At 40.4% G+C, this 16,948-nt stretch overlaps 1 protein-coding gene across 2 annotated transcripts in view; it reads left to right on the top strand.

The window, feature by feature from the left end:
- The window catches only part of ARAF (A-Raf proto-oncogene, serine/threonine kinase), a 1,692,569-nt gene that overhangs the window by 802,204 nt on the left and 873,417 nt on the right, over window positions 1–16,948 (top strand). For both annotated transcript variants that reach the window (XM_044080303.1, XM_044080302.1), the window contains exon 7: window positions 13,060–13,196. In XM_044080303.1, coding sequence (XP_043936238.1) covers window positions 13,060–13,196 — 137 coding nt within the window. The remainder of the gene's footprint in view (window positions 1–13,059; window positions 13,197–16,948) is intronic.

Genomic DNA, 16,948 nt, shown 5'->3' with positions numbered 1-16,948 from the left:
CTCATTTAGAGAGTTGTACATGAGGAAACTCCAGTGGTTTCTGAAACATGTTTGGAAACAGCACTCCCATTCCCTTGAAAACCCTACTGCCTCTGCTGTGGTGGAAGAACACTGTACAAAGGAACCTAGGGGCAAATTTCACTTTGCCAGAAGCAGACAAGGCCATTACCATGGACAGTTGAGGCATAGCTTGGGGAGCCCATTTAGGTCCTCTGAAGGTACAGAGCATTTAGTGTACACACAGAGGAAGTTGTCTATAAATCAAAAGGAATTAGTAGCAGTCTAGCCATTCATAAAAAGACTTTCAAAAAGCTTAAGCCCAAGGACACTGCAAAACTAGGAAGACACCACAACAGTTATGTGGTACATAAACTAACAAGGGGGAACTTTGTCTTACCGTTTGTGCAACCTTGCCAGAATAAAATTGGATGTTGGCTCAAGAGACAGGGCTAACCCTCATAGCCTCTTGCATTCCAGGCCAGAACAATACCCTAATGAATTAAGAACCTTCTAGAACCCAACAACTGGATGTTTAAAAGAGAGGTGGTCTTAGATCTGACTTCATCTAAGTGGGGGTTTGCTTCTCTCCATAACAGTCAACTTTAGAAGTTCTGCTGCAGAACACAACAGACAAAAGCTTGGAAAATAGGTGCAGTCTCCTTCATGTGGTCAAACTGGTTCCTGTGTGCATTCCCACCCTTGTCCCGATCCCCAGGGTACTAACAAAAATTAGGGCAGACACACCCATCATAATTCTAATGTTCCCCTTTTGAACCTCCTCCTGACTCTTGGTGAGGTAAGATTCCACACAGTAGTATAAGATCATCTCATCAGCCAAATCAAGGGGTCTGTCTTCCACCTTCCCACATAGCTACCCTCAAGTTAACTGCCTAGAGGATTGGGTTTTGATACCTAGGACTGCATCGTATCCCAAGGATGTGCTCTCCATTCCAAGTGAAACAAGAAAGTCCAATACCAGGAAATAATATCTGGCAAAATATTTGCTTGATGTTACATCAATGACACTAACTCTGCTCCAGCAAGCAGCTCAGTGTTACAGTATCTGTCAGGCCACTGTAGAGTAGGACTTTCTTATCCCAGCATTAAGGTACATGCATTTGCAATGTCAGCTTGACTGTACGATGCTCTACCTATCTTCTCACACCCCCAGATGAAACATTTTCTGAAAAGGATGCTTCACTTGAGACCACCCAGAAGGAATCCCTTTCCAGCATGGGTTCTAAATTGTGTGTTAAAAAACTAACCATGCCCCACTTTGAACCTGCTACCACTGCCTCTCTGAAGATGCTCACATAGATCATCACCTTCCCTGTAGCTCTTACATCAGCTTGGAGAGTTTCTGAGCTACAAACCCTCAAGTGTAAAAAACCTTTACTGCCTTCCCACAGGTAAGGTGTCAGCCTCAGAATAAACAAATCCTTTATGCTTAAGGTGGTATCAGAACTTATACCAGGCTATCCACCTGACCGTCTTCTACCCAAATCCACAACAAGGGCAGAGCAAGTGTTTCATTCGCCTGATGTGTACAGGCAGATTGGGTACTATCTGTATTGGATAAAAAGCCTTAATAGAGCAGAGGAAATGCTGACGGCTTTTACAGAGGGTAAGCAGGGCAAGCCCATCTCTAAATAAACCTCTAAATGGATAGCTAACTGCATTCTGTTACTCATACCATGGAAAGGATTTACTTGGGCATATGAAAGTCCACTTCACCAGACATATGGGGTGTCTTATCACTGCTTTCCTCAAAGGATTTCACACTCAGACCATCCTAGAGGCAACCAAATGGAGCTCAGTGCACACCCTTACAAAACACTATACTCTAGGCAATGTCTCCAGGGCTGGTACAGGTTTCACTTCTGCCATCCTGCAAAATCTTATTTTCTACCATACAGATGACCTGCCACCCAACTTTTAGCTTTGGGAGTCCTCACAAAAATCAGTACTTCAATGCTGACTACAAAGAATATAGTACATTTGTGTCCCACTTATCATAAATGTAGATGTTTGAGTAGATCAGTGGTTGCAGTACACACACACACACACACACACACACACACACACACACACACACACACACACAGCCTCCAGCCCATCTCTGTTGACAACTTGTCTTCCCCTTGCTGGGTGCAGGGGGGAAGACAAACAGTTGGTCCTCTTATCTCATCATCCTCTCTCTACCGCCTTTGTTTTCTTCTTTCTCATTTATTCAGACATAGCACTGCCCATTCATTGTGTAGAAGGACCTGAAGATGAAGTTGAGAAACACCCTTCTTATACTTTACATCATCCCTATCCAACAGATGTCTGGATGTCAGAGGTTCTGGAAATAGAAATCTTGGGTCTTCCCTACCATGCAGAAGCAGTACTGTAACACTGATCTACTATAACATCTACAATTATGGTTAAGTGGGATACAGCTGTACTGTCTACCAGCTTAGAGTATTTTTACTATAGCTTCCAACATTGCTGACAGCCACCCTGCAACTTCTAAGAAGGCAGATAGACTTTAAATGTTTCTTAGTATTAAAAATTCTTATTTTGTAATTCCATATCTGACCCTGCAGTGATTTTTCTGTCAAACCTTCTGTACTTAAACATTTAGTAAATGGTAATACTTCTCCCTTGACAAAGATTGGAAAGCTTTTACTAGATTTGAGAAAATTGTATTCTTTTGCCATTCTTAGTTTCACTTTTCTAAATTGTCAAGCTCGTATGTTCAAGTTTTTGCTTGCTTCTTTTGAGTATATATAAGGAACATTACTGCTGAGTTTCCTTCTTCTGAGGGTAATTCTTGTACAAATTATTTTATTGCTTCTGTTTTTCAGATGACTTAACATTCCTTGACATGTTCTTATAATTTGGCTGATGCCTCTTTTAGCGTTGCATTTACTGGATCTGTCATGAGAAGATTTGCATTGTTACAGTCTCAGAATTTGCCAGAAGGAATAAAAGCTGAAATTATGATTTCTCCCTATAATTTGAGGATTTTATTCAGTCCATCTACTGTTGAGGTCCTGAAAAAAACGCAGTGAGAGAGGAAACTGATACAAGGGATAACTAGGATGTTTCAGCCTTCCTTCTCTGAGTTTGTCAAGGGTTTTATCCCTAATTCAGGATCTTTTTATAAAAAAACAAAATAAGCAGTCCCAGCCAACCTCAGGCAAGCAGACAATTTAAAAATAACGACAAGGAGGCTTGAAAACGAAGGGGGGAGGTGCTTTGCAGAAAGTAGGACAGTCGAGCAAGTCAGAATGAATATCTGCAAAATGTAATTCCCACATCCCACTTTAGCAGTCCTATAATTTTTTTCCCAAAAATCTGGTTCACCACTTCCCTCTTTGGCAACAGATGGTATCAGACCAGTGGGTTCTGAGAGTTATCTGGCAAGGTTACAAGTGGTAGTCAGACATACTACCTCTTTTTTTAGGGGCTTCCTCCTCATCTGTCAGAAAGGCTTCCTTATTCCCTCCCTGTCATTATCATTGCAATAGAACCTATTCCTACCCCCCCCCCCCACACACTTGCAGGAAAAGCTTTGTATTCAACAATGTTCTGGTATCAAAGAAAGAAGCTTCATGGAGACCAGTTCTGGATCTTTCCTCTGTCAAATAGTTTATTAAAGCTCCAAAGTTAGAATGCAAATCCTTCTACCTGTTGCCCGTCATTCTTCCTTGCAGTTTTTTTTGATAACTCTAGATTAAAAATATGTTTATTATCTCATTCCAGTAACCACAGATTACAGACTTTTTTAAATGTCTGGATTATTCTTTCAGTTCTCATTTCTCTCTTTCAAGGTTACTTACAAGGTGTCTAGCTCTGGTTATATCCAGTTGCAAACTGCAAGGTATTCACATTGTTACTTATGTACACTTGTTTATGTTTGCAGAGTCTTTTTCAAAGTGTAAGGAGTTTCTCACTTGGGTGAGAAAAATCCTTCTCAGACTGAGTGTGCAAGAGAATGTTGGGATGTCTTGTTTAATTCCATCCCACAACATTGTATTCTTGGGGTATTTTCTGGATACTTCCCGTTGAAGAGCTGTTCTCCTACAGGAAAACGTAATCTGTCGTAGATCTATTCCTAAGTTTTTCCACTGAGTCGGGGACCTCAGCAAGGGAATGCCTCAAGATTTTAGGATTCATGACATCTATGATGCTCATGATTCCTTTAGCCAGAGTTCACATTAAGAAAGCTTTAATGGCACCTAAAATCTGTACAATTCCAACATCAACACTCCCTGACTTCCAGTTTTGGGATTTGTAAAAAGAAAGCGGTTTCGATGTTGAGACCAGTTGTATTTGAATCCGTGTCTCCCATTCTCCATTTAATTTCCACTACAGTGTGTAACAACAGATGCAAAATAAAAAGAAAACTCTGCACTTAGAAACACCAAGTACTGTTATTAAGAAAACCGGGATCAAAGCTTTCAGGTAAAAATCCTTCCTCACTGGTGATCTTTGTTTTCTTAATAAAGGTAGTTGGCGTTTCTAAGTGTGGAGTTTTCTTTTTATCTTGATTTATTGTTTTTTTCGACTTGGTTTGCCACTTGATTGTCCCTTTGTCTGATGTAACAACAGATACCTCAGACATTTCTTTGGGAGCTGCGTCTCTGGGAGTAAAAGCGAAGGGTCTTTGGAACAAAAAAGACAGACCAAAATACAGACACATCAGAGAGATAAATGCACTCAACTCTGTTGGTAATCTGTAGTGCCCAGAACCTGTTTGAGTGATTACAGACAACATCACAGTGATGAAGGGGGTTCCAGATTAATACCCTTTGTGCATATTGGCAATAGTAGCTTGGGATATAGCAATTCAACGCAGTCTCACTCTACAGGCTTCTTGCGTTCTGTCAGAGCAAAACTTTGGGACAGACAAGTTGAGCAGGACGAGGACAGACCCTTACAAATGGAAATGGAAATTGGGTATCTTCCAAGATTTGATCCAGCTGTGAGGAAAACCTCAAATAAATATTTTTGCATCCATTCACAACAGATATCTGAAAAAAAAATCAGCTCCGGGATTCCTAGCAAGAAGGCCTGAAAAACAGATGCATTTTCGTTCCCTTGGTCATGAGTGTTCCTTTATGCCTTTTCACTGATGTCCAGTGTCATTCTGAAAATTGAGAAGGACATTCTAAAGATTATTGTAACTCCTTTCTACCCAAGACAACAGTGGTTCTCCCTTCTTTTGGAGATGGCCAAGTGCAATTACCTCAAGCTTTCTTATAGACTGGGACCTGTTCCAACCTACATGAGCTCTTCTATCTTCTCCAACCTTCTCTCTCTTTCTTCAGTTTACTTCTCTTCTTCTTTAACTTCTTGTTTACTTGATTCTCAAAATCTGCCCCTCTAAAATTTTAGACAGCTGTACTCGTATAGTAATGTGACTTCTATATATCCACTACAACTAAAACTGTGTAGTTAGTGTCTTCTGTCAATACTAATGGTGCATATTTGAAATTGACACTTTCTGTTACATTGACCTCTTTCTATACGCTCATTGTTTGCTTTGTTTATATGCTTATTGTAACTGCATTTTAACTTTTTGGCATAATCCATGTTTCACTTTCGTATTTTTACAGTATTGTATAACTTATAATACATTTCGCTATGATTTTTTTTTTAAATTGCACTTTATTCATCTGCTTTTACTGTATTTGTGTTTCTTCCTACTTTATTTTGCTTTTGCCTCTTCTTAAAAGTACTCAATTGTATTTATTCTGCTGCTTTTATTACTGCTTGGTAGTAGCCTGATTAAATTGTAACTGTTATTCTAAGCTTTTTGGTTTAAGCACTTGGGCTTCAGATAAGTTGTTTTACATTAAGAAGGTTTGTGGTCTGCACTGTTGCGGCAGGACAGGTAGCTTACATCCTTCTAAGTTGGGAATTGCTGATTGAAGGCTCAGTGTCTGTTATTCTAAAAGTGTATTAGTTCTGGTTTAAGTACTTGGGCTTCAGGCCAGTTTTTTTACATTAAGAAGTTTTGTGGTCTGCACTCTTGTGGGAGGAGAGGCTAGATTCTGCCCTTCTGAGCTGGGAATTTCCGGTTAAAGGCTTATTGTGCCTGCTTATTTGAACTGTTTCTTTCTGAAATTGGTGCACCTTGTTTGCTGTAGCATAGACTAGATTCAGGCCTGCTGAATCTAGCTTTGTTTGTATAACTTGAGCACTAATCCAGGCCATCTTTTTTTTTTTGGAGAAGGTTCCCCTGCACCCTAGTGGCAGGAGTGTGCAGTTAGAACCTGTCTGATAGAAGACTGCTGGAACGGGGAACAGTTTTTTGCTTTTTATTGGTTAATTGGTTTAAATCAGTTTGCTCATTTGCTACTGTTAATTCCATTTATGCATCACCGCTTATCTAGGGTTAAACTATTCCCGGCACCATAAAGTCTGCTCTTCAAATTGTCCCTTAGAACTAACCTTTTTTCACTTTTAGCACTCAAATCTGTTTCATTGAGTTCAGCACTTGTTCAGAAGTCATTGTAAGCACTAAATAAGCTACATATTACTACAGCATCCAACGTGCCTCACTTATCTAGAGGGAAACCATTTTTAGTACTTAATAAATAAGCACCTATCCAGGCATGTCTAAGGGTCAGCTCCCGGTGTTTTCTCCTGTCTACCTGATGAATCTGGGCATCTTGGGGCAATGCAGCAATTGCCTCATGTACACAGACAACCCTGTCTTCCTACCACCCAACACTACAACCTGTGAGAGATGCACTTATATAGCCAAACTGGAAGCAAAGCTCTCTTCACCCAAGACTGGACTTGTAAACACTTGCACCACACCACACTTATCACATAGTCCCTCAAAACCTACACTACTAATGCGCACACATAGAAACACAAAACACATACCCACATTCGCAGAGGCTCTCAATAAAAATATACTCAAGCAGAAGAGACCTCCAAAGCAGAAACGCAAGCAACCTCCACCCCCAATACCCAAATGAAACATAGCCCACAAACTCAGTGTGCCACTCAACCACAGCCCATAAGGCATAACAATGTACCCAACACTCTAGTCACAGGTGACTCTATAGTCAGGCACACTGATGTTCCACTCACCAGGCTAAAGAAGGAGAAAGTTACTGTCAGCTGCCTGTCAGGTCCCAGGATCCACCACATAACGCACGCACTCAGTTCACTCCACAAGTACAAATATGACTCTGTCATTGTACATGTTGGTGTGAATGACCTGAGACATACCTCCCTGAACTACATGAGTAGACATGGAGGAGCTTCCTGATCTTGTAGCCCAGGCAGGTATGACCCTAGCCCTGAGTAGCATACTGCCATCACCCAGAATGATACCACAATACAAGGACAAAATGATTGACTTCAACAATTGGCTAAGCTTCTGGTGTCATTCTAAGGGGATCCAGTATCTGTCTGCCTGGGATGACAGTGACAGACCACAATGCTTTGCCAGAGATGGCCTGCACCTGTCACCCTTGGGATTCCAGATACTGGCTAAGGCTCTTGCCACCCCTATAGTGCCTTTTTTAGGCAAGGTTCAAATGACAAATTCACCACCGTAACATGTACAAGCAAGCAAAATCTGAGGGTAATGCTACTCAATGCTAGAAGTGTAAACCTCAAAATGCACGCATTCGAGGCACTCCTTGAAATGGAGAATATCAACATCTGTGCAGTGACAGAGGCGTGGTTCAAGGCTCCAGAGAGCACCCCTGCATTACCAGGCTATAATTCATACCACACCTTTCGACCACCTAACCTGGACCGAAACACTAAAGGTGGAGGTGTGTCCATATTCATTAAGGATATCCACACCTCCAGGCTAGTTGCTCAGCATAATGTATCCAAGATTATCCAAGTGCAACTAACTCTGGGCAAGACCACAATTCAAATTTGAAGCTTGCTACAGATCCTCCACCATACCCCAGGATTCCCACTGCTTATTTCTTGATACACTGGAAAATATTAGGGTACAACCCAACACCCTAATAATGGGCTATTTCAACTACCCCACCATTAACTGGGAAAACTACTCCTGTACCAACTCTTTTGCTCAACATTTTATGGAATTCATAAATTCCAATGCCTTGGATCAACTTATCCACACCCCCACCAGGGGCAGCAATATTCTAGACCTTAAGAGCCCAAACGTAACTAAAAAAACAGAAAACCAATAAAACCACGGACTGGCTGAAAAAACGTTTTACTTCAAAAAATAAAATGCAAATGAAAGATACAAAAATAAACACTCAAAAATCAAGTAAGCGCTTTCGTTTGGCGTTTGCCAAACTTTTTCAAACTGGTAGAAACATCACTTCCTGTTAGCTTAATAATATAAATTAGTGATGTAAGTTTTTTATATCGCCTCTTTACATAGGGGACAAAACATACATATATACATACACTTGAATTAGTGATGAAAAACAAGTAGTTTACGTAATAGCTTTAAAACGTTCATTACTACATACACTATTATTCTTTTGGATACGTCATTATTTCATTTATTTCAAGCATTTATTACGGAATGAATACTTGTGTCTTTTGGAAAGGAAGTCAAAGGTTTTGTGAACAGCAATGTATTGCTTTTATACAAAGAAGTGGTTTACATTATTTATGTATTTACTTATTTTTTATGGCTTGTAATTGATTTTGAAGGTTCGAACATTGCATGCTACTATGTTTCATTTTGTTATTAGATGTTTTTTATCTGATACATAGTCTCTGACATATTATGTTGGCTTAGGATGTGCTGTTTCTTTAAGAATTTAAAGTTTTGTGTTTATTACATCACTAATTTATATTACTAAGCTAACAGGAAGTGATCTTTTTACCAGTTTGAAAAAGTTTGGCAAACTCCAAACGAAATCGCTTACTTGATTTTGAGTGTTTATTTTTGTATCTTTCGTTTGCATTTTATTTTTTGAAGTAAAACGTTTTTTTTCAGCCAGTCCGTGGTTTTATTAGTTTTCTGGGTTTTTTTTAATATTCTAGACCTGGTCATTACCAACATGAGCGACCGGTGTTCCACACCAGAGGTTAATTTCTCATTGGTCAGATCCGACCACAAGCTAATCACCCTAGACATCCACATCCTGCCCCCACCCCTATTAGGGAAACCACCGTAAAAAATTTCCCCAAAGCTAACTTCACGCTTCTTAAGACAGAAGTGGCAAACTTCATAACACCTATCCAGACGGACAATAGAGGTACGACTGTTGAATGCACTTTATAAGCACTTACACGAGTGCATGGATCGTGCTATCCCTAACAGAACCAGGATGCTATCTTCCAAAAAAGGAAGACAATCTGGTGGTTCCCTGCCATAAACAAACTCTACAACAGAAGAAAGAAACTGTTACAAAAAGAGTAAAATCCCATGCTTGAAGGAACTCCCTGGTCAGCCTCAGTAAGAAGCTGAGATACTTCATAAAATCCTCCAAAGCTAGTTACGAAAACAAAATCACCACTGAGTCTTAAGACAACCACAAAGCATTCCATAGCAATGTCAAGAATCTCAATGGCAACACTCAGATCTGCTCTGAGTTGCAGCACAATGGCACTAAATATACAGAACCAACTGATGCTGCTAACATCCTGGCAGATAGGATCAGTGCAAACTTTACCCCCCTTTCACTTCCTAAAGGGCCCATCTTTATACCGGGAGAATGCAAAGTTCCTGTAATCACAGCTGCACAGGTAAAAACCACACTCTCCAAAGCCAAGAACAACATAATCCATGGAACCTGACAACATCCCAGGCTGCGTTCTGCATGAACTACAGAGCGAACTGGCACCCCACCTAAGCACCATGTTCAATCATAGCCTCACCTCAGACTTTGTGCTCACTGAATGGCGCACAGCGATGGTTATCCCACTCCACAAAGGGGGAGCCACCACGGACCCCGGGAACTACTGCCCCATTAGTCTGACGAGCCTGGTCAGCAAGACCATAGAAAGTATCATCATGGAACTTATAAACACAGACACTGGTAATCACCAAACTCTGGACCCCACCCAGTCTGGGTTTGTAAAAGGTAGATCATGTCTCCTAAACCTGATAGACTTCTTTGAAGCGGTCACCAAAGCCGTAGACGAGGGTAAGGTGGTTCACACAGCCTGTCTAGATCTCACCAAAGCTTTCAACACCATCCCCCACTCTGGAATTATAGATAATCTTACTAAACTAGGTATAAATCCCTATGTTATAAGATGGGTTGCCAACTGGCTCAATGACAGAACCCACACTGTGAAAGTAGCAGACTCCAAATTCGACTTCAGATCAGTGAAAAGTGGAGTACCACAGGGTTCAGTCCTGGGTCCTCTCCTATTTGGTATCCACTTCTCTGAAGTACAGGCTAACACAGAAGGTCTTTGGTTAACGAAGTTTGCAGATGACTGCAAACTAGGAGCTGTAATTGTAATTCTTAACGATATGGACCATCCTACAAAAGGTCCTCACAGAGACAGATGCCTGGTGTCAAAGCCATGGCCTCAAGCTCAGTGCCAAAAAGTGCATTGTCATCCCCTTTGGTAAAAATTCTGTATCCATGAACTACCACATAGGTGGTAGTCTACTTAACACCGAAAGTATGATAAGTGACCTTGGGACACAGGTGGACAGTAGTCTCTGCTTTGATAATCACATCGTCACAGTAGTCGGGAAATCCTTCTACATGGCACACCTCATCACAAAAGGTTTCTCATCCAGGAAAAAAGAGGACATTGTTCCCCTCTGCTCATCACTCATTAGACCCATTGTAGAGTACAGCGCCCCTTTTGGTATGTACCTCACAAGACATGTACAACAACTGGAAAGGACGCAGAAATACCTCACAAAGAGGGATTACTGGCCTCAAACAGATGCCCTATGCAGACCATTTCAAAAAACTCCAGCTTTACTCCGTTGCATATCTCTGCCTAACATACAAAGCTATGTCAACCCAGAGCTGCTGGACATGCTCCACTTAAAGAAATCCCATTCCCTCCAAGCTACACGCTCTAGGGACCTAAACCTTGTCACCACAGTAAACAGAACATGCTGGAGGGATAGATTCCTGTCCCAGAGACTTCCCATACTCTGGAACAAACTACCTATCTGTATCAAACAAAGCTCCTCATTAGCACTCTTCAAGAAAAATCTTGATGATTGGATGGTAAATAGGAGATTCACCCCAGGCATCACTTCTGTGGCTCTGCTTGAAAAGGGCACAGGAAAATAATTTTCTTAGGTGGCAAAAGCCATGGTACCTTTTTGGCTAGGCCTATATAGGCCCTAGGGCAAATAGCCTGGTAACTCCAAAAACCAGTTAGAAGGAAGCACATAAGGTTGCAGTGCATACCAAAATTTAATGTCACACAAAATTTAACGCTGGCAACACTTCACATACGTTTTCCTTCACAAGAACTTCATCTATGAAAGTAAAAATTACAATAGTAAGTTTGCAAATAGGTCACTTCCTTCTCTCCCTCCATTCATCCTAGTTATGTTTTTGTGATATTGTATGCAAGGGTGAACACTTTCATTTTTATATACCTAGCACTGATCTTTTTCTGGGCTCTAGCCTCCCTTGTTATGTTGGCGTGAAAGCTCTAGAGAGTTTGGCTCCCTGACTGCTGATATTTCTCCCTCCCCTGCTCAGTCTTTCAGTGGTTTCTGCATGCAAAAGATGCCCTTATCCTTTGGAAGCTGGCAGGCTGTTACTTCCTAGACAGGATATAACCCATATAGCATAGGCTACAGCAGCAGTGATCTATTCAAACATCTGCTGTTGCAGAAAGTTTTACTTTCACAACTGTACTTTCCACCCCTCCCAGTTACCAGCCATTAGCACTCTGCATTTAGTTGGATGGGCCATTTGTTTCCCATAGGGTGAAAGACGATCATGGAGACCATCAATGAAGTAGTCATCAAGTGCCCCCTTGGGGGCTGACTTGTGCTTCAGCTCACTTCATGGGCCTACTGTGCTCTTTTCTGCATAAGAATGGTGCCACATGCAAGCTAAGGAACTCACCAACTTGGAAAGCAGAGTCCACATATCCAGTTATTGCAAGCTTCAGTTTGCAATTGTCAGAACAGCCATTGAAACACCAGTCACCACCCCCACCCGGTTAGATAAGCTGGTACACAAGTACTCGCCCCTGCCCAATCTCCACCATCCAAGCTACTAAAAGTGCTCAAGTTCTCTGGATTGTAGTCAGGGCTTTATCCCTCTGTGCCACAGACCTATGCCTGTGTTCCATTCTTATGTCTACAAGACCTAAAGGTTAAAATTGAGTGCATGTTAACATGTCAGATTTTTTTAATTATTATTGACACACAAAGGTATACCTGTATGATGTGTCTGGCTAAATCTGTACACCCTTGTCAGCAGACTTGACAAGCGGAAGTTTCTATAACTGGTAGAACAAGCCATTAACTAAGTTGCAGAACATGTTTGTGTAAAGTACTGTTATATTCACTTGTACAGTGTAGCATAGCGTTTGCTGTTCATTAATCTACTTCTAATTGTGTTGATTATGCATGATTAATACTGGGAATAAAAGCTTAACACTGCAATGTGTCACACAATGGTGAAGTCCTTACGTTACACAGTTCATGCAGTTTATATTATTATTTAGGATTGGCCATTGGACATTGTGATTATTTGATTTTATGTGTGTAACCAGAGGCATAGCTGTTACAATTTAAATGCTGATAACAGCTTAAACAGAGCATAAGCAGTAACTTAAAATAACATTTTCTGTTAGTTTCTTATGTCAAAACTTAGGTCCCTCATTACAGGAAAGTAAGCATGTCAACATCTGCTGCACCCTGCATGTACCTCGTTTTTATAGGTAAACTCTTAACAACAGTCAGTGAAGCACATGCAAAAGTTCCATTGCTGTAAATGCTTAATGCAGCTTTTTGGAGTTGCACTTTCATTGTAGTTATTTTGTTTTATTCTTTGTGTGTTTACTAGACGGAAGGTAACTGAAAAAATTAACTTTTTTGATGTTATCTGAATGTTTTTTTTTTTCTGTTGTCATTCCTTACACCTTCCTAACAAATATCAGATCAGCTGCCTAAGATGTCCAACACATCTCCCACCAACATCTCACCAGGCAAAAAGGCACACTTTCCCGAATCTCCTTCAGAGCATCAGAGAGAAAGAAAACATTCTTCCTCCTCATCTGATGAAAAGAAAAAAGTGGTAAGCATACCTCTCAACTGTCCAGATTTTTTCCTTAAAATTTTGATCTGTTACTCATACAATTTTTAGTTTTCTGGCAAATCAGTGGGATGGTCTTAGGAATGAAATTAATAAATAATGTCATACATTTCAGTTTCAGACTTCATATCCTTTAGAAAATGTATTTTAATACATACTATGTTATTCTAGCAACTTTCTAAGCTTATATGAGCAATATTTAAAATATATCACTATTTTTGGGTCTTTATAGCCCCAATATATATCAGGCTTTGTCCAGATTTTTTTGGGCCAAGAGGTTGAGAAGTATGGTGATAAGGCCGTCTTGAGAGATTGGCAAGTTAAGATCTGAGGAATTTTTACTGTTGCAGTCTCTTACCAGTTGTCATTTTGCATTTTCAGTTTATTTCCATACTTCTGGGTTGCATTTCATTAGCACAGATGCTTTGAAAAAATTTTCAAGTAGGTAAATAGGACATTTGAAAGTACTGTGTGAAGAGATGCTGTGTAAAAGTCTTTTAAATATTTTAACAGTGACTGGATTTTTTTTCTTACGAAATTTGGTTACTTTCTTCCAGCTTTCATTGCTCACTCATTCTACCTTCAGAAAGTAAACACTGTCTGCACCTGGCAGCTGACTGTTTTTCTTAACTGGAGCTGTGTATCCATGCTTGTGTAATCCTTGTTATACCATCTTATGTTCCTTATGTGTTCTGTGTAGGGAAATGCAGAAGCACTCCAGGTAGCAAGTTCAGCTACATGTCTTAGGGGCATGCAACTTCTGTTGTTGAGAGCGGAGACTGTTTATATTTGCAATTGTATAACCAAATCCAGTATCGCATAGAAGCAGTCATGCAGTACATACACTAGATACTCCATGTAAACTGCAGCTGAGTTGAGCTACTAGCTGTACTCTTGCAGCTTGCTTTATTTTTCCAATTAAAGTGGGAAACCTTTCATGGCGTACACAAGTGCCCTTCTATTACAACAGATAAGAAAAAAAAAGTCTTCTTCATAAGTAGCATGGCATATGATACATAGACTGTTCCCCTCTGTTTCATTGCATAACAGCATTTACTAGTAACATAATTTCTAACCAAGCCAGAGCTGCACCATCCCATCTTTCAAAATCATTTTTGTGCAGATAAGTGAGTTGAGGTTTTACTGAGGGTGAAATGTAGTATGACTCATCCATTGATTTATAGTGATATCCCCTATAAAAGCGGTAATGCTCTGTATGTTTGTATCAATTTATACACATCTGAGGTCTGACCCCATGGTGAACAGTGATAAAGCCCTTGCTGAGCCCCAGATGACCCAAGTTTGACTAACACCAAAGTGCTGCAGGAACCGGAAAGGAAAGTGATGGCTTACTAATCTCAGGAGAAGGGAAGCTGCCTAGGCATGGTGCTGTAGCAACATTAAGGCATTAATAGCTGAGCATGTTCTGTGCTGCAAGCAGTGTAACACTTGGTTCGGAGGCTGTGCATGAGCAGATGCTTGCATGCACACCCCTTCTGTAGTAGCACCTGCAGAGTTTGCAAGGCTAATGCAGGGTGGGAGGGGGTTAGAGCACATTCTTTGACAGTAGTGTAATGCTACAGCAATGTTTTTGATCTTTTCACTGGCCATGGACATAGTTTGAATCTGGGGAAAACTAAGGCAGAAGAGCAGGATTGGTAGACATAGTGGATGAGGAAAGAACTGGTTGGAAGTTGACAGGCAACTGGAGTGAAGGAGAGCAAAAAAGAAAAAGAAAATTGAATGCCCTTTCTTTTCTTAAGATATGCAGAGCCTATTGGTACTCTTTTTCAGGATCAAGACATGTAAATCTTCTTCTTCTTTTGGCTTTTTCCCAGTTAGGGGTCGCCATAGCAGATCATCTGTCTGCTCATGATTGGCAGTGGAGTTTTACTGTGTCGAGTTGCCAGCCCGGCGCCCAACCTTCCACAGAAGACACACACAAACACACACACACACACACACACACACACACACACACACACACACACACACACACACACACACACTGACACACACACACACACTCACAAACACACACACACACACACACACACACACACACACACACACACACACACACACACACACACACACACACACACACAAACACACACACAAACACACACACACTTTAGAGTGTCCAATCCACCTATTGCATGTCTTTGGGATGTGGGAGGAAACCGGAGCACCCGGAGAAAAACCCACGCAACCACAGGGAGGACATGCAGACTCCGCACAGAAGGCACCCCAGCTGATAATCTAACCAGAGAACCTCTTGCTGTGAGGTGGCAATGCTAACCGCTGCACCACTGCATAATCCTCTTCTGTTAAAAGGTGTGTGTATGCTTTAGTAGTAGGTTTTTTTTTTATTTTAAACAGAGGTGTCACCTTTGCGCATAGAAAATAAAATGTCTCTTTGATAACTTGTAGAACATTGACTTGTGTTTAACATGCCCCCTTTATCCCTGAATTGCAGTTTACTTTGGCATAGCACTTTTGTACAGACTACGCTAAAACTTAAATATTTTACACGTTCTCTTAACCTTAAGATTCTGTTCAAAGAGAACAATGCTCCACTGAATATACCCAAACATTCAAGTACCATTATACCACCTAACAATCCACTTGCTTTGGCCTTTGAAAAATCAGTGGAAAGAAGTGTATAAACATTTTTATGGTGACAAGCACAGTAAATACTTTAACTTGACTGCATCAGAGATATAGGCAGTCAAGAATCTTAAAATTCAGAAATAGTCATAAAACCAGCAGACAAAGGTGGGAGTACTGTAATTATGAACTTTGAATACTATAGCAATCAAATGCTGTCCATGCTAGCCACCTCGGATTATGAGCAAATAGACATCTGGTGAATCAGATAATTAAGCAGATTTCCTTAAGACTAGAAAATGTGCTCAAGGACAACCTCATTGGAGAAGAATTATACCAGCACTTTAGAACTGATAGTCCTGTTGTACCTGTAATATATGGCATACCTAAAGTCCATCAATCCCTTGTATCTCCCCTGCTTAGACTAATAGTGTCAGCTAGAGGTTGGGTGACAGTGCCCTTATCGAGCTATCTTGATAACCAACTTGAGAAATATTTACATGTAGTAGGTACCATTATCAAGGACACAACTGATTTCATTTCTCATCTAGTAGAATGGCTTATGTTACACCCAGTGCAAAAGACTGTTTTCTTACATTAGATGTAGACTCATTATTTACAGTTATTTCCAATGAGATAGGAATTTGATTTGTTAAACACATTTACTTGAATTCTGTGATTATACACAGTCACATTAATGTTTGTGAATTATTGGACATTATACTTAACAATAACGTCTTATTTATATCAAAAGAAGTTTTACAAACAGGCAAGAGGTGTGGCGATGAGTACCCCAATCGCCAACATTGTAATGCACCAGTGAGAGAAACAACATATAGTCAGTGAAAATAATCCCTATCTCAGAAATGTGAAATTTTATAAAAGGTTTGTGGATGACCTTTTCTTATGGGAAGGTACACCAGAAGAATTCAGGAAATTTGAGTCATACATCTCTACAACCACTGGTTTCTTAAAGTTTAAATGTGAAGTATCCTTTCATGCAATTAGTTTTCTTGACATAACCCGAAACAAACTTCATATTGGTCATATAGATACTGTGTACAGAAAACCATCCAGGAAAAATACATATCTACATAGAAACAGCTTACACGCATCACATATCT

The sequence above is a fragment of the Protopterus annectens genome, chromosome 8.part0 (assembly GCF_019279795.1).
Source record: "Protopterus annectens isolate FY-2018-M chromosome 8.part0, PAN1.0, whole genome shotgun sequence".
NCBI classification, from domain to species: domain Eukaryota; kingdom Metazoa; phylum Chordata; order Ceratodontiformes; family Protopteridae; genus Protopterus; species Protopterus annectens.
Note: the sequence above shows the minus strand (reverse complement) of the source record. Positions and strands in the feature narration are given on the sequence as shown.